This window comes from Polyergus mexicanus, unplaced genomic scaffold (assembly GCF_030449975.1).
Source record: "Polyergus mexicanus isolate NDT 795.1 unplaced genomic scaffold, iyPolMexi1.0 SCAF_4, whole genome shotgun sequence".
Taxonomy (NCBI): domain Eukaryota; kingdom Metazoa; phylum Arthropoda; class Insecta; order Hymenoptera; family Formicidae; genus Polyergus; species Polyergus mexicanus.
In genome coordinates this window covers 10,261,045-10,287,129 of record NW_027223324.1, presented here as the reverse complement: position 1 = coordinate 10,287,129, position 26,085 = coordinate 10,261,045, and the positions used below count along the sequence as shown (strand labels likewise).

Below are 26,085 nucleotides of genomic sequence, written 5' to 3'. Positions count from 1 at the left end.
TTCTCAAAAGTATTCTCATATAAATTTATGATCCCGCTCTAAATTTGAAAGATTAATTTAAAATTAAAATTTTGAAATTAGTAATTATCAGACTTGTAAGTGAAAATTCATAAAAGAAATTCTTTATTGCTTGTTACTGAATATCTTCTGAATGTTAAGGAAAAATTAATTTTAAAGCGAAGACTAAAACATTCGGGACAAATTTACGATTGTTCTGTGCATCGAGCTAACGCGTTTTTGTACAAGTATACACGTGTAAACGAATATACATTTAAGAGAAGCAATCTTCTCGATCCACGGGGTTGAATACACATAGTACACACATGTAGACGAGACACATAAGGCGTAAAAGACGCGCGCGCGCGCGCGAGCATGTATGGGAGCGAAATAGCTGGCAATTTGCAGGTTTACGAGTTATTTCACAATGGCTGCAAAGTATAGTGCTACGGTATTATACCGCCGTAGTGGTGGCGAGAGAGAGAGAGAGAGAGAGAGAGAGTGCGTCGAGATACAACGGGCGTGTATGTATGTACGTGTGGGAGCGAGACGCGGAGGTGGATCTCGTATGTTGGGTCGTTGCTCCTGTTTTGTATCAACGATGGATTAACTTTGTGTACAAGGCAGGTACACGACGATCCTTGTTTTACTGAAACGTAAGCTCCCGGTTCCGACACGGAAAGATGTATGATCGAAGTTGGGTTTTGCGCCTGTGTTCATCTCGCGTATTTCAAGACAACAATCGACCCATCGAGAGGATTGAGAATTTTTCCGCTCTCTCGAGTTGATTCCAAAAATCTAGACTTTCAATAAAATTTCTCATAAAATGCCGCGAGATATTCTTTCTTAAATGGCGACACATTTAAAAGCGACGCCTGAATCCATGGGACGAGAGCTTTGAGAGATTCGCGAAGGAAAAAGAAAATCGCGAGAGTATGGTACGCGAACGATTACCGACACTTCGTAAAGGGGGGGGGGGGAAAGGCGAAGGAAGAGTAAAACAGACGAAACCACCATCACCCCGAAGAAGAAAGATTAAAGAGCAGCTTGTACGCCCTCGTCGGAATGATGGATGCGATCCGTGAGATGCGGGCGCCGTTCGCCGAGTAGGTGGAGACTTCTATTTCCATTCCCGCGCGCACGTTGTTTCTCGTTTCCCTACTACAGCGTTCGTCTTTCGCGCGCCGTTGGTCCGCACGTTGTGCACGCTTTAATCGATGATGAGCGAATAATCCTCGCGCACCGAGTACCGAGGTAAACGAGTCTCTCGTTTCGCGAGAGAATGGCGAAAATATCAAGTAAGCGAAGATATCGCGTATCCGATTAAATTCGCGTCCATCTCCGTCAAGCTCGAAGATTCTGAATCCATTGGTCGCGTGCTCTCGAAATCGCGACGCGATCATCCTCGATGAGGGTAGGTTTGTCACGCGTATCGTACATGCGAGAAGATATCGGGGCCCGCGCGCGCGAACAACAATCTAAATGGTAATCCAATACCACACCCTCTTCGCAAAAAGCGAAAACCGCGAGAGGGCCGATGGTAGAAATGCGGGGACGAGCACGGGGTCAGCGCAAAAAGTGTTAACAAGGCTGCGATGCAAGTCCGGCTAATTCTATAACTTTGTCCCCTTCCTCCCCTATTCCCCGGCAGTCCCCATGTATCTTATAGGCTCATATAGCGCTCCGAAATGTTCGTTCCTTCCTCGGTGTCGAGTCGATCGTCTTCTTGCCTCGCAACACCGTCAACGAACTTGCCGTTGGGGGACGGTCGGCGGGTAATTATCTCCCGGCCGTGTAAAAATAATAATTAGCTTCCATCGTTGCATTAATTAAAGCACCTCTCTCCATCTCTCTCTCTCTCGGCCGGTTCGCCATCTCGTTTCGCGCGGGGAGAGCTCCGCCGTAATTACACGTGCCTCGCGGCACTAACCAGTGTCCCACAAAGGTGACCGCGCGAGTTGTTCACGCCCACGACACTCGGCGATGCTACTCCCGGAGAAATTTTTCGAATCGAACAAACGTTTATTTTACAAGCGCACAATTTGAGAAAGGCGTTTTTTTTTGTTTTTTTTTTTAACCATCTGTGACTTTGTCGAATTGCATACGATTTATCGGTATATATCGATGCGCCGTATCATAAACTCTCGAATAATTTGAAGGTAATTATTTTTAAGGAGAGTTCTCTCTCCAGCAAAAGCTCTTCAGCGAAAAGGATGGTCAAGCGAGCGAATTGACCGTATATTTTATTGCACGTAATATATAAAATTTGCAGAAATTGGATTATAATTATTAATCTATGTTACAGACTATAAAGATGAAGTTTTAAGCTTAGATTGAGAGAGAGAGCATCGGAAAGAATGCCGAGAAAATATTGAGATACGATAATGTTAAAGTATGTTAGTATCGCTCAAGACGCGCGATTATTCTCGAGAAAGCCGAGGAAAAAAATATATATATATATATATATTTGTGAAGTACTTGCCTGACGCACCTGTCTGAATTGCTCTTCAAAGTTCCAGTTGGACCCGGACGGATGCTGATTGTTAGCCGACGTCGAGGCGCGAGATTCACACTCCCGAGATTCTCCGTTATTTCTGGAGCTTCCTTGCGAGGATTCGCTGTTATTCCGGCAGTTTCGTTGCGGGGACTCGCCGGTTTGCGAATTGGCAGCAGGAGGTCTAACGGAAGCGGAAGCGGGAGCGGAGGCGGAGGCGGAGGTGGAGGCCGAGATCGAGGCCGAAGCTATCATTAATTGATTCTCGACGACATTTCCGAGATTCGACACGATCGGTTGCGAATGATTACTCTGCGAATGCGGCGACTGCTGTTGCGGCAGTGGCGGTGGTGGTGGCGGCTGTGACGACATATACATGGGCGGGAACAAGGGTACGCTGAAGTTACTACTCATCGCAGCGTGTAGAGCTTCCAAACCGTTCCTTTGCATCTCTGCGTCATTGTACTGTAGAAAAAAAAAATTGTTCAAAAAGACACCTGATTAACCAAAGTCAATTCTATTAAAACTTATACGATGAAAAGAAAATTATCTCAATTAGTCGATTAACATTATAAAGAGAAGACACGCACACATACATACACACAACTCGTTTTTATCTGAGATCTGTGCGAAATCTTTATTCCACCATTTGCGAAACTTGAAAATATTAAATTATGTCTTTTACTGATAAATGTAGAAATCTGACCGGTCAGATGTCAATCTCTCTAACTATTCTCAGTTAAAATTTCCTAAGAATGAAGAATCTTCTTTAGAAGATTTTTTAATTTTCACACGCGCCAAGTACACACGTATTATGATGTGATCTCTCTCCTCCTTCTTATCGGAATACGATCGTAAAGATATTTGCGCTCACCCAGTGTCATCCGGTTTAGGCTGTTGCGTAATAAAAAAAAAAAAAAAAAGAAATCTATTGTCACGATGACGCAATGGTAACTCATTTATGACTGTCAACGTCCGCTGTTACGACTATCTCACGATTTTCCACGATTCGTGTTACCTTACTTGACACTTTTGTGAGTCAACGAACGCTCAAATGTGTCGAGCAACTTTTATGACGAATTATGCAGTTACTTATCTTTACAAAAACTGAGCAATGCAAACAATAGAGAATTCATCACAATAAGATTATTTTTCGAAATATGTATATGCTCTCCCTCTCTCTTTCTCTCTTAGCGCCGATAAAGCGTGTACGCTGAGCGAAAGCAAGTGTCGAAAGATTAAATACAACAGGGATAAAAAAGATTGCTCTTGACTAACCTGTAATCTAAGCTTCGCCAGGAGTTGCGGATGCATGTTCATAAAATTGTTTAAATGCGCTAATGAAGATGTGCTAGCAGCTTGTGCCGCAATGTCCAACGGCAATTGCGAGCTGCCTTGAAGCGGTTGCGAAAGTAAGTCTTCGTCGTCTTGTACTTCGTCATCCAGATCGGATTCGTCCATCTCTTCACGGTATGACTGAAATCACAAGTGAATACAAACATTAGATCATTCTACGAAATTCTATTTCAATGTTGTATCAATAACTAGATAAATAGACGAGCGTTCTCTTATTATCAACGACATGTGATGAGTTATACATGTAAAATTGATTATAAAATTGATTAATGAAAATATTTCATCCACTTTTTTTTTTTTTTTTTTTTTTTGCACTGGTAATCAGTCGAGCTTTTCGCTTCTCCTCGTTTTCATTTCAAACTTACGCTAATTTCACGATTACACCTTGAAAAACCTCGATAGTATATATTTTTTTTTTTTTTTTTGCGTAGTGGGAATGGAATAAGAAACAGCAATATCTATATGATAACGCGATACCAACCGCGCAATCGTAAGCAACGAGGGCATAGATAGCGAGACATTAAACATTAATTAGGAAAATGGCGAATGCGATGAGTTATATACACCGAGATAGCCGCTATCGAGTAACATTATTATGCTACGGGTGTCATAAGTGTTTTACGGCTGTGCCCATTGCGCATCGGTGCCGGCATAAAAATGTACAAAGTCGCATTACCGGGAACGGAAACGACCATCGTAAAAAAAAAAGAGAAGATGGACATTACATATTTTTTTTCCTCACCTGGAATTAACTCAGCCGCTCGATAAATGTCTCGCCCGCGACTCTCGCGATACATAGACGAGCGTCGACTTTTGCATGTATACTTATTTTTCGCGCGCTGATAATCACACGGATATTTTTTCGGAAATTCATGTTGTGTCTTAATCGTGATATAAATTATTGAAAAACGCGCGCGCGCGAGAGAGAGAGAGAGAGAGAGAGAGAGAGAGAGAGAGAGAGAGTTGCCATAAAATGTCACGAAGGCATTCGAAGAGAGTGAGATTTCACTATTCTATACGAGGGAGTATATGCCTTTTTATATCTGAAAGAAGATGCAAATAGATTCATCGAAGCTTCGAATATATTCGAACGGCGAGAGGCGAGCTTTTTACCTGGAAAGGGCGGACTTGAGTAAATATATGCCTATCGGATGCAGGTGGATCTCCAACGGTAAATGCACCGATGCTGGTCGCCCAATCTTAAATGGAACTGCGATCGAAGGACAAGGCATTCGATGGACGAGGAAGCGACAAACGGTTTCTCTCTGTCGGCGTTTTGAGCACGTGTGATAATATTGACCCTCCACGGTGGTGGCCAGAAATGAATGAGCGGCAAGAAATAGAATCCTGATCAAATACGAAACAAGTTCGTTTCTCAGATTTTGAATCGAGTCTCTCGTTCAAACAGCTATAAAACTCGTCGCGCTTAATACAAGAGAGAGAGAGAGAGAGAGAGAGAGAGAGAGAGAGAGAGAGAAGCTTAATAACGAAATCAAAATTACGTAAAATTGGCTATATATTTACAATCGCGGACACGATAAAATCTTAAATAATGTTTCTATAAAAATATTAGGATAAATATGAGTATTGGAAGATATACATATATATTTTTAACAGTATGTGTGTGTCCATCGAACGTTATTGAATATCAACGGTATGTCATTTGCATATGCCAATACTCCAAGATCTCTTCCAATAACGCATCGTGAAAGTATGTTCCGGAGGCAAGCTGTTTACGCGAAAAGTATCGTAGAAATCGCCGTATCTCGGGAGGTAGGGGAAGGCGTGAAAATAAATTACGGTGGTTAACGCTGTGGCATCGTTATTCTCACCGTGGCGCGTCGGGTTACGAATTATATCATTCAAAAGTGTTTGCGGACGGTACCGTCATTACAATAATCACGGTAGAGCCGTTCGAAGATGCCATTGTTCTAGTCCTCGAACCGAGCGCTCGTACGTAGGTGTCTGTATCTCGTATGGAAAGTGACGAAGGAGATACGATGGTTGGCATCCATTGGCAGCCAAAGCGAATCAAATATCTCGGAACGGATAGACATTTATTAATCCGACTTGGATGTGTTTGACGATCGATATATATATGACGAGCCTTTTCTACTTCTACCTGTCCGAATTTATAAGTATATATCTGTATATGAGTGTGCGTTATATCCTGATTATTATCGCATCGATAACAATCCTTATATCTTCAAATGAATATTTATATAGAAATTTTCTCGATATTTACTTTTGTGGAAATTCAGATTATAGTAGAATGACGTATATCCATTCTCCTCTTTTTTTAATGGCAGAACGACTGGAATAAATCAACGGAGGGGATAAAATTGTCGGCATGAATAAACAAGTGGGCGGTTTCATCTCTCGAAAAGAGAAAATCTCTCTCTCTCTCTCTCTCTCTCTCTCTCTCATTTCTCCTCTTCCCCCTTTCCGTCCCAAAAATATCTATACAACGAATGTCTCAGTATCCGCGCATTATATTGTCATATTTTATCGACCTCGTCGCTTTTTCTTTATTTAAATATTGTTTGCGTCATTTAAGGAAAACTAAATAAAATTAAAAAAATGTATTTTATGTATATATGGAGACGTTATGCTGTACGAAATATTATACGGCAAACACAAATACAAGACGTTATAATATTACAATGTTTCGTTGCACGATTGAGAGAGAGACACACACACACTCTCTCTCTCTCTCTCCCTTTCCCTTTCCACATGCTTGCAACGAGGCGCGGCGCTGCGGTTTCATGAAGACATTTTAACGAGATTTAATATATCCTAGGCACGACAATAGCTAAATTTACCGAAGGCTAAGCCGCGGCGCGTTACCCCTCGCAGCCACTGCAGATAACTGTGTCCGCCGTGATTTATCACCGCGTACCGCCACCATCCGATCGTTTTATTGTTTATACCTTCATAGTTTCCACTGTGTGTGTGCTTCGCGAGTGTGTTTGCGCTCTGCAACAAAGACTCGTGGGTGCGTGCCTCGTACGTTGCCCGAATGCGTACGTACATGCACGAGTGCTTATTTATGCGTGTGTGCGTTATGCTTCGACGTGGCCTGTAAATCATCGCCTAAACGCTCTAGGCACCACTCTGTTGCAGACGGAGCGGGCTTCTAAATATTCTAATTACTGCGGGATTATATCGCGTTTAATTGAGGGAGTTCCGGTTAAATGAATATTCGCCAATCTTAATCGACTGTTAATACTACTGTCTCAAATTGAATCAGTAAAATGTCATTGTTATACTTTTAGCTGAAACCGTTTCTTATCAGTGACACTACAATGATTCCACTTAAAAGAGTAGCGTCTGCAAAGTCTTGTCGTGATAAGGGCGCGATTTCTTTCCTCTTTATCGTAATATGCATTAATTGAAAATATAGTTTTAAATCAGCGCATTAATCATTTAATTAATGTAAATTAATGCAGTTAAAAAAAAGAAAAAGTCATGATATTGTTCTCTCTCTCTCTCTCTCTCTCTCTCTCTCTCTCTCTCTCTCTCTCTTGATTTCGTTCCAGATATTTATATTTATGACTCTATCTTATATATATCAACTCTTATCAAATGTAATATATCACCATGCATATCAAGAAAAGAGACATTAACGTGGTAATCGATTAGCTATATTCTAACGCAATTATTACGTAACTAACGGTCGCGCCAATACTTTAAAACTTTGTGGAAATAAATCATTATATTGTAAATATAATATGTATACAAAAAAAGTGCTGTTATCAAAGTATGAAATGTGACAAGTTTCGAGATAAAATTTTCATTATTGAGTAAAACACAATTATAATTTGGATCATGTGTTTAAAACATAAAATTATCGATAAATTTTTACGAGTCTTTTTAACGCAACTATATTTAATTAATTATATGTGATATATGTAATACATATAATTGTTACAGAATATATTGTACGGAATAATAAAAAAGATTAAAGTATATAATTCTCATATATAGCAATATTTATACTTCCAAGTTATGTATCATATGGATCAATCTTTTTTCACAGATTAGACAATTTTATTCCCGAGTTTCGTGGTTCCCCCAGTTTTACGATTAATGCGAAATATTATTACACGGACGGAACACACACACACACACACAAGTGTATTTACTTCATTTTTTTTATTATTATTTCTGGACCGCGTGGCCTTCTTGTGCAATAAATCTGTAGTATAGCCCGTTTTACGATCGGTGAAATTACGGTTATCGTAACTGCAAGGCCAAGGATGCCTCGCATCACAAAGAAACTTAATTGTATAAATTGTTAAATACTATAATATTTAGCGATAGATCGAAAATAATTCTCTATATATGTTAATGTATCCGGTTCGCCCCGATATCATACAAACTGATCCATCAAGACTGTCGAGGTATTTGGACTTTAAACGGCTTATACTTCGCGTACATAGGGGTATATGTACTCACTTTAAATAGCAATCGTATTCAAGAGCGCGAGATGAAAAAGACGATAGTTTGTCTCGCTAATGTATATTATAAAAGTATCATCATCGGCAAGAAATATATATCGTGAATTTTTTCCGTAATCGGATGCATACGACAAAGAAGAAAAGCAAAATTTTATTTTATAAATAAATTAATGAAAAATAAACAATTTAATGAAAGTAACACGAGAAATAACGATGCAGGCAAATCATAGAGATCACTGTGATCAGATAAATGTGTAAAGTGTACGAGCATATTTCAATATTTTTCCGCTACATGCGTTACCATTAGATATTACAAAAAATAAATAACACGGTCGAAACAAGTATGCAAATCAATGAATAGATAAACCGATGACTCTTGATGGCGATCGCGAATGTCTCACTATAAACATGCATAACGTAACTATAAATACATTGTGTTGTGAATAAAGACAAAAAAACGCGCGCGTGCGTGTATTTTGAAAGATGATACACGAGTCGTCGTAAACTATTCATTTTTTCTTTGTCACGACAAAAAAAAAATATTCAACTTTCCATAATTTTTTTACATTATTGCATTTTCGTTAGCGCTATCTGCGCATTCGCGCAAAATCTATTACCAAATGCCACGTGATTCACAACGAGGAAGAATATGAAAATATTCTATATATTATAACGTACATAAATGCAGATAATTCTCGACGCACTTATAGAACGAAATGTGCCGCGTAATGTGCAAACGCGTGAAATAGGATGGCGTTATCGAGGACTTTATCAAACTCATTTCCTCGGTAACGCCAGGTATGAGTTGTAAGCGTATCGCGCCGATATCGAAGGAAATGACTGCGAAATAATTGCTTTACATATTGTAGCGTCGGTGTATGCCATCGGGACATCGTCGTAGTTTTTACCATATTTCATGAATGCCTGCGATTGCCCCCGTGCGTTGAAACCGATAAAAGCGCAATGAATTCTAAATGAAAACAACCAAGAATTCGGAACGTCATGACATATGGTGATTAATCGCGCGCTAAAAAATTGGGAGGTCAAATAACGGCGTCGCAATGGGAAAAGAAACATGTGTCGAGGATTGAACGAGAAACTCGTGAAAATGCATGCGCCGAAATACAACTAATTTAGATTATTATTTAACAGAGATTTTTTTTTCGCGCGCAAATAACTTCTTTCGCGTTTTGCGTATTAAACGATGAATGAAAAAATTCTCACTGAATCTTGATAAAAAAATATCCGATATCGCAAATATTATTGCAGACGAGCCTCGTGATATCTATTCGTGGAATCGCGCGATCGATCCGTCATTAACAGATAGAGGCGAATATACGTTGCAAGAAGAGAGTAACGATTTTAACGAATGGTCCCGGCGTTTATCGATACCCAATAAAGGAATGAAAGCTCGAGTACCTTACACAAGTTCCCGCGGGCCCTCCCGCGGTGCACGCAGGGATCACGGCTTCATCGTGGCTCATCTTTTTCTCGTATGCGCGCGCGCGACGAATGCGCGCGTGTAACTCTATATATACGGTCCACATAAAATAAATTCATAAGCGCCCGATGATAAACAGCTCGGAAACGGAGTCGTTTTGGCAGATCGATCGATTTAGATTGAGAGATTATAACCCCGGTGTCCACCGCGCGATGTGATCGCGGGTGAACGGAAGAGCGCTGATTTATCGGCCCTACCGGGATTCTTGTCAGGCGTATAAATTCATCGACCATCGGAATCGTCATCGCCGTAATCGTATTTATTTATCAATATCGCCGGGAAAGCACATCGATCAGAGCTGTCTATTTAGGTTAAGCGTCCCGCGGAATGCTACGCGGGGAAGCGGCATCGAACGAGACAATCCTCGCATCGCGTTGTAACATTTTCATTATTAAAGACAAAAAAGAAATTTTGAAAAAAGCGCTTTCTTGTCGTTAATACATCAATTTGATCCCCTCATTCCTATCCACTCGATCGCGGAGAGATATCGGAGGAAACGCGTGCGCGCCACGTGTGTTTGCAATTGTAGATAGGTATATCGCTGTTTCCCTAAAGTTCTATGCGGATGAAGGAGCTCTTGAGGAGGAGCTCGTTGAATTTAGGACATTTACTAGACAAGGGTCGCGTCTCCATACGTCGTCTCCTCGTGTTCTTCCATGTGTTTGCCAGATTCGAGATCGCCCGAGGGAATCATCGTATCTTTCATTGCGAGCGCGAATTATTTTTATCGGTTCGTTTTTACGCAAACTCCTACGAGACGCCTCGTGGGAGACATGCTAATCGAGTGCCGGCGCTGACGATGAAACGTCGTTGGGGAAATTTTACAAGTTTCTTCTTTTTTCAGTTGCAGTTTTCTCACGCAAAGAATTAGGTAGTGTGATCCTCTTTTTGACAAAAAAATAATGTCAAGGAAATCCGCTGCGCGACAGTCGACCTGACTGCCGACTTCGAGGGCGGTCCGCGAGATCAAGTTCGGGGAAAAGGGTCCCCATGGCGGGCACCCATATTTATAACCGTGGCGTATTTCGTGTAAAGTAAATCGGAGACGCGGCGGAAAGACGAACGGACGAGGGCTGCTCCGCCAGATTTAATTAATGACCCGCCGAGTTTGATCTGCCGCTACAAAGACCGTAAGACGTGTGCGCTCGCGCGCGCGTCCTCTCTTCTCTCTATCGCGTTCGTATTCTTCCTTCTTTCGTCATCGTTCCTGTCCTCTATCTTCTCCGATGTATGCACGGTCACGAACGGAACGAAAGGAAGGAAGCGAAAGAAAAAGCGACAGCGAAAGAGAGAAAGAGACGAATGTTTATTTCGGTCTTGTAAGAGAGAGGGAGAGAAGGATAGAGAGAGAGAGAGAGAGAGAGAGAGAGAGAGAGAGAGAGAGAGAGAATTAAGCGGGAAGAAGATTCTCGGTACTTTCCGTCTTAAAAATTATACTGATAAATTATATCGATATTTCTATTAAGAATTTGATATATCGAGCTGTTGTTTTTACGAGAAAATATTCTGCATGTCAAAACAGAGTCGAGAAAATTAGTACACGAAATTAAATTGAAATATACGATCGCGATTCAAGTGGATATCGAGATGCGTATAATCGCGACATAATCTCGCATTTCGCATAAATTCATCTGACAGAGGCAGGATCGCGACTGTGTCGCGCGCTGACAAACCACAGACATACTCTACAGCGCATAGTTATTTCAAACTTGACCCACATTCTCTCCACTTCCTACGAGCTTCTCTTTTCTCTCGTTCTTCTTCGGGGCGGAGACTTTGAAAAAGACAAATTGATCGGACACAGGGTCATCTCAGATAGAGCAGACGTTCCTATTTCGCGAACAGTTCAACATCTCGCGTGATCAAATTTATTTCTACTCCGATCGAAATAAAGCTATGACAAATTACGCAATCGTCCTCAGTCACCCCGGTATCCCCGAAGGGGGTAAACACGTTTCTGATGTCGTAAGCCGATATTTACCGGGGCGAATATGAGTCGAACGTGAGACAGTGACGGATCGTCTAAATCGAAGAACGGAATTCGGGCATCTCCGCGCGCGCGGAGAGACGTGCAACGGATGAAAGAGTGAGAGAGAATAGAAAGACGGGGTGGGATGCGCAAATGGAGGGAGGTATAGAGCAATATTAATAGCGTGGGTGGTGGCGAAGCGTCGTGGAAGATATTGTTAGAACTCGGGGGCTGACTCGTCCGCGCTCCGGTGGGGGAGAGCTCCTTGCTAATGGGGTTTTAATGACGGCCAGCTGTCCGTCCGTCACACACTTTTAGACAACTATTCGGTATTTCTGTATCGCCATCTCTCGATCCCGATTTCCCGACGACGAGCGTCGTAAGATCGACCTACGTCTCTTCCTCTCTCTCTCTCTCTCTCTCTCCCTCCCTCCCTCTCTCTTGCTTTGGTGCGCCCGTACGGTGTCCGATGTCCGAGAGAGAGCAACCTTCGAAGGCTCAAGCTGAGAAAATAATTTAGAGAAATCCAAAGAGACGTCTCGCGCGCTGATGGTGCATATGGAACGAATGCGATTCCTCTGTAATACAGGATGTTCCAAGAAGTCACCTCCCCATTTCCCTTCAAATTCTTTAGTCAACTTAGAGTTTTCTCTAATTCTATATTTTGCCTTCGCTGAATTTTTATTTCAACGATAAAAGAATTTTTTTCTCTTACATTTTTAGACATAGAAGAAATTACTGAGCTGTGAGAAATAATAATTTAAATTGTAATTAATGCAACACTAATTGCTTTTGAGGCTCACTGCGAAAAACTAGAACAATTTCAGCTTACAGCGTAAAAAATAAGTCTTCGCCCGCCACACACACACACACACACACACAGTCTTGTTTCAGGTGCACTCTTATTGCGTTTTTTGCGCATCTCTGTAGCCGAGCGTGCTTTTAGCCTCAATATATTACACATCATACAATTCTTAAGTTTCTTTTCGCTAAAACGACAATTTTCATTGCCAAGAATCTCGTGGGGTCCGTGCATCATTTCGCCCCATGAGGAAGAACTTTAGAAGAGTAGCTGGTGCATCGAAACGTTTGTTCTTACCGGCAGGCAACAATTAAGCCGCGCGCCGTCAATTCAGGGGGAAGAAACGAGAGGCTTCAGACTCTGAAGTGTGTAACGCGACCATGTGCACGGAAGGGGTTACACGGACTTACAGACGAGCGGGAGGTTACAGCGCGATTTTATGACCCATTAACTCATCTAAACCGGATTGCTCGCGACATAGAAAATCCGTCGCTTAAATTTAATACGCGAGACTTTTTATCGTATATAAATCTGTAGAAAATTCATAAACGTAGAATAATTCCGTGCGATGAGAATTTATCGTCACGGCGAATTTCGTCGTTCTACGTATTTTATTCGAGCTCGCGATTTATCGGGACAAAGAGGGACAAAGAGGGACATCGGGAAAATTCGCGGAATCGATCGATCGATCAACCGAACCTTTTTTTGGATTTTTTTTTTAAGACGACCTCCTTTCCACGAACTAGGATAATTTAGAATTTTCCACAAAGATCTTCGTTGATGTAGATTCAACTACCTGAGTCAAAAAAAAAGGACTAATTGCATCCTTCTCGACATGGTCAGAAAATGAGAACAAAGGATAAGTCACGTTATAAGGGCTATAATACATCCGTTCGTCCATTGGTGGTTATACTGTCGAACGAGCTTATCGCAAGTAATCGCAATCGGAGACTCATTTATTTTAGCGACGTCCATGGGCGAAGAGATATATTAGGAGATGGACGAAGGACGAGATACCAGAATTTTATAGGCATGCACGGAATGTCCATTAGAAACCTCCCTTACTACTGTTTTTGTCTTATCTACAGTTCTGCGTACACCAGACAATCACCGATTCAAACGATCGATCGTCGAGAATGTAGGCAAACAACGGTATAAAATAAATAAAACAGGATGTTTCAATATTGAGAAATAAATAAAACAGAAATCCTGAGTAAGCATCTCGGAGGTTAGATGGTTTGCCCCTTTGTATTTTGTGAATGAAAGAAAAATTCAAAAAATCCATTGTTAACCTAGAGACTAACCTAACATCTGTCGGACACATGACAAGACTTTTTCCCCCTTTTTCCGTTTCATCTCATCTTATCTTCCCCCTTCGTTCTGTAATCCCAGATTTTCCTTCCGCGAAAATGCCTAACGAAAATCAAACCATAACTGAATAACTATGAGTCAACCAGCCTCTTCCTGACTTTCAGAATTTATTTTAAATCAATATATATATATATATATATATATATATATATATATATATATATATATGTGTGTACATTATAATTCCTAAATAAACATTAATATATTTTGTGGCTAATTTTTAGAAATTTTATAGCAATATATTTTTTGAAAATTGGAATGCCTTTTTGTGGCTTCGATACAATGATAAAAGTCTGAAATGGCAACAATTCCCGGTAATCGTGTCAATATCCAAACATTTATCAATGTTATGAAAATAAAATATAAATCCCGACGACGAATAAAAAAACAAGGTTGATCACTGTGTAATTTTGTGTAGGACGATTGCGATGACAAACATTCTAACGAAATATCAAAAACATTGGATACTCGTCTGAGAATGTGTAATAATAAAAAAAAAAAATTATATGTTATGTATTTTTGATAAGTCTTTTTTATTTGTCGATACAAGAATGATGGATTCGTGAGAAATGACGAATCGATCAAGTCAGAAAAAAAGGAAAGAAGTTAAATAGCTGACGCGACAAAACGACCGAGTATATCACCGAATACCGTGTGTCTTTGCTTTTGAGTTATCTATAACACATTTTCAAACGACAGAATAGCCGATAAACGCTACTCGATAAACGAGATTTTCTATTTGACCTGCTGAAAAGTGCTTCTAGAGTAGGTAGAAAGAACATAAACCCATAATAGATACATTTTCGTGATCTGGTGTTGCCTCATAAAACGCTAAGAGAAATTTCTGATTACAATAAAGCCTTTTACAAAAAAAAAAAAAAAAAAAAAAAAAAAAAAAAAAAAAAAAAAACAGTTTTCAAGAAAAACAATTAATACTTAAAGATCAAATTTAATAGTTTTTTATGATGATGCGTCCGACAAGTTTGTTCGCGAAAACTCCGTCAAATGTATCTATATTTTAATTTTTTTTTTTATATATTTCTTAATTTATATAAAAATAAAAAATTGATTGTTTCAAATTGTATTTTCAAATGAACAACTCAATCGAGTTGTTGCGTTCAATTGTGCGTTATCGATTCATTGCAATGTATCGTGTCTTAACCGGTAGTCCTTGCGGTTACGTTTTCAGCAACATCCGGAAACGCGAGCGATATATCCTTTTACGCAACAATGTATTTGCGATCAGTTTCATCGGCAGATGGTAGTTTACGATTTTTGGCAGCAATAATAAAGTTACAAGTAAGAAAAAGGGGATGCAATTTTGCGGTAGGATGTCTGGCGCACGATGACCGCGAGCTTCGCATGTGTTCGCGAATAACCGTTGTTGCGCAAAAATCGCATTGCGATAAAAATACAACTGAATATTGCAAAATGCACGCATAATACAATCAATTTTATTGCGAATAAAAATATTTTTAAAAATTTTCTCGGTCTCTTGTGTAAAAAAAAAAGGAAGAGAGAAAGAGGAAGAAAAACTCCACTACTTTGCAGGACAGAATAAACATCAAATTATCTATATAGCTTTAGTCAACTTAATTGTCTCTCCGGCGTACGTGTCTAATCATAATAAAAAAAAACTTTTATTACAATAGTTGCTCTCTCGGGGGTACACGCGCTTCCGCGAAACACACGTACGCGTTAATTCAATGTATATAACTAAAATATCTATGCTGGATGGCACGAGTTTAAAAACTTGGCGTGATCCAAGGTTGCCGAAGAAGACGACGAAAGAGAGAGAGAGAGAGAGAGAGAGAGAGAGAGAGAGAGAGAGCCGACGACAAAGACGACGATCGCGTGTCTTGGAAAGAAAACGGGAGCCCACGGTGGCTCCTCTGAACTCCTTGAATGAATAATCGCTTCGAATTTACTCTGCTGGAATAATACGCCGGGGATACGATCTCTACCCGAAATCACGCCCCCATGTAACCAATCATTTAACATTAATTTAATGATACACGATCGGACAGAGAAAGGTGTTTCCTTGCGCCGGTCATTTCGCGGAAGAGAGCCCTGGATACGGAAGAATTTTCGATAGGAACACGTCTCGTAGACAAGTCCGCCTAACAATCCACGCTTCGATGAGCAATCGCACGGAATCTTTGAAGATCCGTAAGTTTCCTTATCGGATCGCCGGTGTAACCAGATTTATTTCGACGAAGACGCTATCCGCGAGAAATGTCTATCAACTTTATACGTCTCGTCCTTTCGACGCGTGTTTTGGCGTAATAAATATTCTCTTGAAGATGAGAGACTACTGATACATATTCCCGAGAGATCGAGCATCGAGCGTGACGGCCCGCGAAGGGATCGAACCGGAAAAGAAAAGAAAAACGAGCGGAAAGAAAGAATTGGACGGCTGGAGTCTTCGAGGTGAAGGCATTTCGACTAACGCAATAAAGGCGCGCGCGATAATATTGCGAATAATAAATATCGAGATGTAAATCCATTGGCAAAGGTAACGTCGGACATAAATCAACGTTCCTGGAGGCGAAGAGAGAGAGAGAGAGAGAGAGAGAGAGAGAGAGAGAGAGAGGGGCGGGGGAACCATCCGTTCTGTATCCCTCGTAGAATCGCGTCGTAAACTCGTCAAACTCGGCTCGCGAAATAGCATTAACTATCGAGATAATACAATCGTCGTTGCCGCACGTGCGTTGACCGATGCTGGAAAGAGATCGTCGTTGTCGTTCGAGACAAGCGTACGAAAAATTGACGAGTAATAGCGCGTTGACCTTGTCTTTTCTATGATCAATTCTATACGACACATACAAAATTGTCCTGGTATCGGTATACATTTATATATTTATTACAGTATTTTCTTGAAGTCTATATTTTTTCTTTTTTTTTTTTTTTTTTACACATCCAATATCTTCAAATTTAAATTTATGTTCTTTTATATTACTATTCAATTTATAATTTATTTTATATTTATATGTATATAATGTTTTTATTAATATTCAATATCTTTAATTTGTTAAAAAGCCTTCATATGTTTAACTGGTAATTCGACAAATTATCGCTGGTTCACGATGCAGAATCAGCGTTTTTCATAAACATGAAGCAGGTCTCGTTGCTGCGATGTCGAATGTATTGATAATAAAAAAAAAAAAATTATTGCGCGTATGTATATACCTACCCTGCGACTATATACGAGGATACACATACTTTTCAAGAACAGCCTCGTGAATCAATCGTCGACTTTTATATCGAACGTTCGTTTTGTTCTCTTTACGCTCACAGCGCCACGCCAGCGCTCGTATTATAAGCCCCTTCTTCCCTGCATTAAACTCTTCCCTACCGAGGGCAATTCGAACAGATTACAGGGCTTTATTCGACAAACGCTAATTAATCTAATTATATCGACCACATCTCAGCCCGTACACGAGAGATCAAAAGACGATCCTCTCTGCTAGTATACATTATTATACTACCTACGGTAATTTTTGGGAACTTTCGCAGTCACGCAATGTTTCGATATATAATTCGTGGAATAAGTTTATACGGAGGGCACGGTATTACACCTCCTCTTTCTTTTCTCTCTCTCTCTCTCTCTCTCTCTCTCTCTCTCTCTCTCTCTCTCTCTGTCTCGCAAACCTCGCGCTTCTCCCGTGAAAGCGATGTATCGAATATCAAATATGCCTCAGAGCAAGTATCACGCCATGCACAACCCAGCTTATTGTTAATTATATTAAGGCTATCTTATAATTATAATAAATGCAATATGTATTCAAATTTATATACGATAGTTGCGGACGCAAACTCTCGCATATCATTAATATTATTAATGAACAAATTATTTCGTTCCACGAAATATAATAAAAATAGAAATCTTATAACCGCCGCGCAAATGCTCGAAACTTATCGGTTTGCCTCGCTACTCGTATCGCAATTTCGCGACAAACAGAATCATTAATAATAATGGCAGCAGTAATAAAAGATTACCTTACGACCCACTTCCATATGTTTCTATGTTATTGCCGCTTTAACGACAATAGTACATAATTAACGACAATATTACAATTCCGTTCACATATACGAGTACGCTGTAAAAATATGGCATCAGGACAGATAGATAAGACTGTTTTATATTTTTCACCAATTTATACCGATACGAAGCACAACTCGGTTGCAGATACAAAAGTGTATGTTTTGCCATATGTAATTTTGTAAATATTTAATTTAGATTATCTCTTTACATAGATTCTTTTATAACAAATTCTCTTTTTATTTCAACGCAGACATGCTAAAATACGTTCATCTTCCCCAAGTATGTTTACAAGCCGACAAGCCTGTAAACCGTGCTCCTCTGTCCCTTTACGACACACGTGAGAAAAAGACGAACGGTGTCAGTGATGGAAATGTAACGAAGACGCTACGTGACGTCAAGATGAAAGGAAGCGCGCGGGAAAAACGAGGGTCCGTCCATTTATAAAGATACGTTTACGCGCATATATACTTTAAATATCGTAGTTATCGTGTCACTGGAAATTAACACACGTCGACGAAAATTATCGACATTCGTGATACGAATCGAACGAATTAATTCGCCCGTCCAGCACGCCTCGATGTCAGTCGATTAAGACGAAAGGAGATGGAATATATAGAAAGCGGTCACGTAACGGATGCGCACGGTAACATAGGGCGCGAGCGTAAACGAGAAAGAAACGGGATACCGTAAATACACGGGGCTTCTCACCACAGACTTAAGGTCCGCATGGGGAAGGTGGGGTTGGTGTCAGCACGCGACCTCGCGGACACGCGTCATGCGTCTCGCGACGCGTATCCACGTCCCGTCTCTCGAACGCTGTGATTCGGCACAAGCACCGCTGACAAATCGGAGCGTGCCTCCTCTTTCAACACCGAATCCGAATTTGTCAGAGAATTTGTCTCTCGAGTCGCGGGCTTCGCGACGACGATATTCTCACGCAATGAAGAGAAAAAGATAAAACGAGAAAGAAAGAGCACCGATTTCACGTTATAACTTTAATAACGAAAAGACGACGAATAGATATAGTCCATATCAGGCATCATCGTTAAAGAATTCAAGAATCGCGTATATACGATAGATTCACCGAGGAAGGCTTACGTACGTGCGAAATCAGAACGAGAGCGTATCAATCGAAGCGACAGCCGCGAACGACGTTTCCTTCGATTATCGGGGCCCGCGTCTGCCCCTCTCGGACATTTTCTCCACCGGCTGATTGTGAGTATAATTTATGCCCCGCTTATAACCGATACGTAGGTGGGGGGGCGTCGTCGTCTGCCGCGGTCGATCGCCAAGAAAAATGTGCAAGCCGCCGTTCCGTCTCGCTCGGCGGCGGCGGCGGCGGAGGTGTAGGTAATATCAAACGCGGCGGCCTTATAGGGATTCTGTTACTAATATGTACCCGGTAGCGTAGAGGAACCCCTGCGCTGCATATTATCCGATACCAATAATACGACTAATCGAGTTAGCTTCACCCCTTTAAGCTGATATGTAGCTTTATACGAGTACAACAACGTAACGATCGCGGACCCGCGAGGAAGATCCGCCCGTGAATATCTCTGGCCAGACGGAGGGGAGGGGAATGTCGTAAATTCGATAATACATAAACGGCAACGATCGCTCCACTGGTGGCAGGTAATAGTTGCGGGCGATAAGGCGCGCAAGACGAAGGCAAAAATATTGCAGGCCAAGCTACGAAAGGAAAGAAAAAGAGAGAAAGAGGGGAAAGAAGAGCCGTTCGTCTCTCCGGAGCGACCAAGGTTCGCTGTTTTACGGTCTAGCCGCGATCGCAAAAAATCACGATCGCGGAGAAACGGCGGTAGAGAGGTGCAGCTGCGCGCATGGTAATTCTCATTGAACGCGTAATTATATTAATTGTCGGCTCTCTCTTTTTCGCCCGGACAAATTGTGGCTTTAAAAACCGAGTCTCGCGTAGCGGTCCGAAAAACATGGACAACTCTCGCGTCGTATTGCGGAAAAAAACTATAACCAACTTCCTCCTCCCTGCCACCTAACGAAATGAAAGACGGACGGACAGCTGGCCGTGACACAGGCTGCTTAAAACGTACCGGCATGAGTGTTAAACCCTCGCGTATCGCGACAGGTGAGAGTGTCCCCTTCAACGTTGTTCCTCCTATCGCAATTTTCTACATGTATACCGTTCAATCAAAGATAATTGAAGGATCGGATTCTAACGGACGGGAGAGCTTCTCGATCGATATGCATCGTTAAAAAAATTCAACACGTAGCCGATCACCGCGTGTACGGCGGTGTTTCGCGCTTAGGGAAGCCTGCGCGCGCGCACGTGGAATTCGGCTATTAAGCCGAAACCCCGAACGACCTATAAAATTCGTCTGGCCTCGCGTTGTCTGCGAGCGTGCATTAAGCGCTTGCGGTTATGGGTCTACGCTTCGCACAGGTGTGCCCGGACCGTCGAGGGACTACGTGGCGCCGAATATGAAGAATATTCGCGAGAGTATCGCGCTCGTACATACACAAAACGCTCCTCTCCCTCCTCTCGAATAAATAATGCGCCGTGCGAGAAATCGACGCGCTATATAACGTTAATTATGCGCCCGGACGAGATAAAGTTACGCGCGCGTATTTTCATTTATGCGCGTCGAAGAATTCCGACGAGGGCGAGAGTCTCGGATTCGTCGCGAGTTATTAAGCGCCGATTATACGGAACGTCGTTCCCAAAGGATCGTTTATCCTTCAAGGATCGAACGCCGCGGGACCGACGCGTATTCACTTTCGGTCTTTTTGGTCGGCGGTGTCTTATATCGAGATTATAGTTACGGATCGCGAACAATGTTTCCTTCTGCTGGGTCGCCGCGCGTTACACAGACGGGACTTTCTTCCTCCTCAAGTGCGAGCGGCCCTCCTCGGCGTTTTACGATCTCTAATTATAACGATTACGCCGATCTTTTACGGGACCAACTTTTCATTCCTCTTGACCCCCTGTCTCGCTTCTTAAAAAGAGAGCGCAAGAAAAAAGGATGAACAAGAAGCGGAATCGCGAGGGATTATCTTATCGAATTAATCGTCCATATACAATTCGATTGAATATTAAATCCTGCGCGCGATATGAAAAAAATTCGTTTCACGAGCGGTGCGATTACACGCACAAAAAATAAATGTAATACATTTCTATATCTTTTTTTAAATATTATTAACGATCGATTGGACTTATCCGAATGAAAGTGAAATCCAACTGATATCGAACTGCTGATATAATTAAAACGCAAATATTATACATTACGCCCGATAAAAAATTGTCATATACGAGAACGCGTCATGAGAGGAAGCTATCCGGTTTCACCGATTAAGCGGTTTTTTAGGAAGAAATTGAGACGAGAGGCAAAGGGAGAGAGAAAAATCGGAGAATGGAGAACGAACGGTTTCGCGCCGCGGATTTCGTCCAATCGCCTTCACAATTCTTAATGCCGGCTGCAGCGAACATTCAGCTGCCGCGTGCCTTCGGGCCGTACAATTCGAACGGCTTCGACGATATATTCGAAATGATCTTCCACCTCCTCCTCCTCCACCTCCTCCTTCTTCGCCGTTCTGCCTCCCGCCTGTCTCTGTCTCGCCACTCTTTTTTCTCCTCTCGCGGGATGAAGCTCTGTCCAATCGCTGGCCACGGAATTTCATATCGACGCCGGGGATGGTGAACGGCCCTCATCGTCGTACGTAATAATAGAGCGGAATATAATGTTGGCGGACGAACGACCCGCGGCTAAAATGTATTACGAGCCGGCAACACAACAACGCCGATGCGGCACAAGGGGAGCGTGTAGCGCACCGTCGCCATCATCTTCGGCATCACGATCGACGGATTCTCCTCCGTCAATCGTCGAATCGTGGCCGCTCACGTTAACCGACGTTGCATGGTTTTATGCATCGCGAAATTATATATTACGTAAATATAATGTATGACTCATTGTGGGAAAATATACGATCGATTCACCTATCCGGGCTACGAGCCATTTGTCGACTTTGACATACCCCAGACGAGATTTAACGGGGTGAAAGATATATATTATCTATTCGTAACGTAACGTGACGAGAGAACGCACATTTCGCACATGTTCGCGTGTTATTTCTCGCGATGAAGAAAAAGGAAAAGCCAGACTGTCTCGTGTAATGTCAAACTGCACCACTATAGAATCTCTCGTACAGGTAGTGGTATACGTATACCGAGAGAAATACGTTATACTATATAAGGAGACAGAACTCGAGAGCCGGTATTAGTGCGCGCGTACATACATATACATATATTCCCTCCCGGATCGTATTATATATACCCGAAGAGAGAAGGTGGCGCGCGGAGCCGGTGGTGGAGACGCGTATAACACGCGTACACCACGTGATGTACATAAGTCGCAGGGGGAGGATCGAGAGGGAGCAGACCCGGGAGGGAGGAAAGGGAGAGATAGACGGTAAATACATAGGATGAGACGTTTATATACCCCCGACGATGTCTATAACGCCTCGAGTTACGAGACGCCTTTACGAGCGAATGCAACTCGCGCCAGACGTCAAGAGGCGAACCCCCGTTTCGAAGTTTGATGGCGCGACACGGGCCCTACGAGCATAACCTCCGAAATATCTCGCTCTTTTTTTTTCTCTCCCCCTTTCCCTGCGCTTTCCTCTCGGCACTTCGCTCGCCGCAATGCGTCTCTTCCCAGCCTCCCCCCTCTCTCTCATCCTTCCTTAGACTCAACGTAGACGACGCGCGATCCTATTAAACCGTTGACGCACGCTTTTGCTACTGAGAAATTATTTGTAATTCATGACGGACATCTCGCACGAGTTATTACAATGGATGTCGGCGCGTGCTACGGAAAAATCCAAGAACGCGCGAGATAGAGAAACGGCACACGCGTGTCGTCAACAATGCAAAGCGATAGAATCGCGTATGGAGAGTCGTGACTGGCCAGACAATTTCTTCTTTTCTAACGAGCGTAGAATTTCCAGCGGCCGTCGCTTCCCGAGTCGTAATACCCCTCCCTCGCCGAGGGAGCAGCGGGTCGACTGGGCCATTAAATTAATAATTTGTGGTCGACAACGGCATTGTGAGATCCGATGCAATCGTTATAATATGCAGGATTTTATTATCGGTCCCGATGGCGTATGCTAATTTACTGCTAATTGTATTCCGCGGGCGACAATGATGCCTCGGTGGCAGAATGCAATCGCTGCCGCAAACGGACGTTTGGAATTATTGTCCGCGCGGACGACCCAAGCCGAGCCGAGCCGAGCCGAGCCGAGCCGAGTAGAGTCAAGTGGAGTGGAGTGGAGTGGAGTGGAGAGGAGAGGAGCAGAGTGGAGTCGAGTGGCGTGGAGGGTCGCGTCTACGTCACATTAAAAAATAACTCCGAAGCGTGATGATTTCCCAGTGACACGCGTGAAAAATTGCCAAGTAAAATCGAGAAACGTTAGGCGCCGACGAGGCTCCCGTCTCGTATATGCGTAAAGCTATTACAAATAACTCCGAGAGGTGTGGAACTAACGGGCCTGTCTGACGGATTTCTCGATAAAGATCGTTCGCACCGGAAATAATTACGCGCGTATATATATATATATCTGTAATTACATTGATCATTATTAGAGCTCTGTTTTACGGTTCTCTTATGGTTGCCTACTTTCTAAAATTTACTCAGAGGGATGGTACGAGACGCGCAAATCGCTCTTCTACTCTAGTAACAGATGTAGAAACATGTCTATTGGTTGTTGGAAAGAATACACTAAACGAAGCCGGATTCAATTCTTTTCGGAACTGTCCAAAGGTCGTTAAAGCATCGATAATAACCCTTCATTACGCGATTGCACGAGCCATTTTCGTATCGAAGAGGCGGCAAAATGTTGCGCGCCGGTAAGGATGATCGTTAAAGCGTGCACCGGCTTTTCAAGCATGCGATCGTTCTGTCGTGCGGAGGCGAACATTGACTCGTCCAAGTCACCGCGATACGTTCGTAGTTTTAAAACCGGTCGTTAACAACGACGAGCTTGTTCCGGCGCGTCATTATACGTGGTACCGACAGAACGCCACAATTTTGATATACGCTATAATATCTATCGTACCAGTCGTAATGATAATGTTCTAAATCAGCCGCGCTCAAGTTCGCGTACATGGCAAATTAGCCGCATCGAGTGAATATTTCATCGACGTCACGATATATGAATATGTATTATAAAAATGAGTCACGCTACTAACTGGAATAATTAATGACGAGCATTGATAATAACGAATATAAACGTACGCCGAAATTTTTTCTCTCGTCTCTCTCAATTTTAATTTTCAATCCAACATTTACTTTGATATTTGAAGCACACTCAGCTCGCTTTCTCTTTGAAAATTATTTAATTTATAATTTAGCCGGAAGCTCCTTTATTAAATCTCTAAATGGTAAACTCTTCTAAATGGTTTACTGTCTATTTGTTCAATTCTTATATAAATACATATTCTTCATATCTATCGGAATTTTCTCTAAAATTCGTACAGATAAGAAAGTTGAGATCACAAAAATGGAGGCAAAATTTTATCTGGGACAAGCTGGGATGAATATATTGAATCCGGAAATGTACGCGTATTAACTTTTGCAGCGGCGACGTTTAATCTTACGCATACAGGCAAAATGCGTATCGGCATGAGAGCGGAAATCGAACTTTTTCTAGAAATTTCGAGGACTTCGTATATTTTTCAGAAACATACGGTCGGCACGTGCTGCCCATCCCGCTGCTGTCCCTTTAGCCGAAGGGAGACAGAGAGAAAGAGAGAAATCACAGCGGTTCTCAGTTTCTGTGAATAGGAATAAAGAAAAAATGCGATCTCTCTCAAAAGATCTCGTAATCCGATTCCATCATTTTCCGATCCGCAAGCGGTGAGGTCTATAGGTTCTATCGCAAAATGGTCGGGCCACTTTAGTCGCCATCTTTAAGCGTGTTTCTCCATTGTGAGCAAAGTTTGTGTCTACACATTTTTATATCAACTTTATATTAAATAAAACAAGTTAATAAATAATATATAATTTAAATATTAATATTAAATATTAAAAAAAACAAAATATTTTAATATTAAATATTAATAATATCAAGTTTAAAAAAAATGCGCAAGAAAACAAATAGAAAGGGAAGGAAAGAGAAGATTGTATTATCGAAGAATTATCTCATTTATCCCAAGATCTTTGAAAAGTCTGTTCACTCTACGTTTGTTATAAAATAAATATAACGACTTTTTTTTTTTGTATTTTTTGCACGGTATGATTATATTTTAATTAATGATATTAACGTCTGGTACAGACGCGCACATAATAGATGAAATATTTCATAATATAATATTTTCATATAATATATGAAAAACAAAGATTTTGAAAAAAAATTTGCAAAAATTTTAGTAAAACTATCGTTTTAATAAAACCTCGACGTAACGAACAAAGGTGTTTCGATGGAGGCAAATAACTGACAGAAAGCTACCTAAGCGACCTGGTTGTGACCAGGGAGGAATCTTAATATGAACCCCTGTTGAGAAGGTTTGCATTGATAATCCTAAAAAGATAGAGAGGCTCTCCTATGCCTTACAATGACTATCGAGATCGATCTCCATCCATCCAAGATCTAAGGCCACGATCGTGTCGCTAAAAAATCGTTTTCGATCTCGTTCAATGCTTTCCCATCCTTCCTGTCCATTTATTCTGCGAAAATCCTTCCGTTGTAATCGGCGCAGGCTTCGAACTTGTAGTCACATTCGATGTTAATTTTCTCTCGCTCAATCGGATCTTTGAAACTTTAATAGCAGACGCGGCGCCTACCTAATGCTTGAAGTTTAGAATTTTTCTTTGGCGCCAATGGTTTGTGGGTCCACCAATAATCTGCAGATACCAAGATCCGCAAATCATCGGCGCCGAGGAAAATTCTTGTCGTTCAAGCATCAAGGTTTTTTTATCTATTATTAAAATTTTCCTCATAAACGAGAACTTGCCACTTGTATGTTATCGGAAATGTGTCGCAATTAAATTTACATTTACGTAATTGCGATACGATTGTAATGTAGTGTCTAAGACGATAACTTTTCGGTTGCGTCAGGAAGT

General features: G+C 41.7%; 1 protein-coding gene across 2 annotated transcripts in view; it reads right to left on the bottom strand.

Annotated features, from left to right (window-relative positions):
* Window positions 1-26,085, bottom strand: part of Retn (retained) — a 93,934-nt gene that overhangs the window by 56,088 nt on the left and 11,761 nt on the right. The window contains exons 2-3 of one of the 2 annotated variants that reach the window (XM_070294299.1): window positions 3,770-3,967; window positions 2,480-2,956 (exon numbers count right to left, since the gene is read on the bottom strand). In XM_070294299.1, coding sequence (XP_070150400.1) covers window positions 2,480-2,956; window positions 3,770-3,967 — 675 coding nt within the window. The remainder of the gene's footprint in view (window positions 1-2,479; window positions 2,957-3,769; window positions 3,968-26,085) is intronic. The other variant, XM_070294300.1, reaches the window with a different exon arrangement.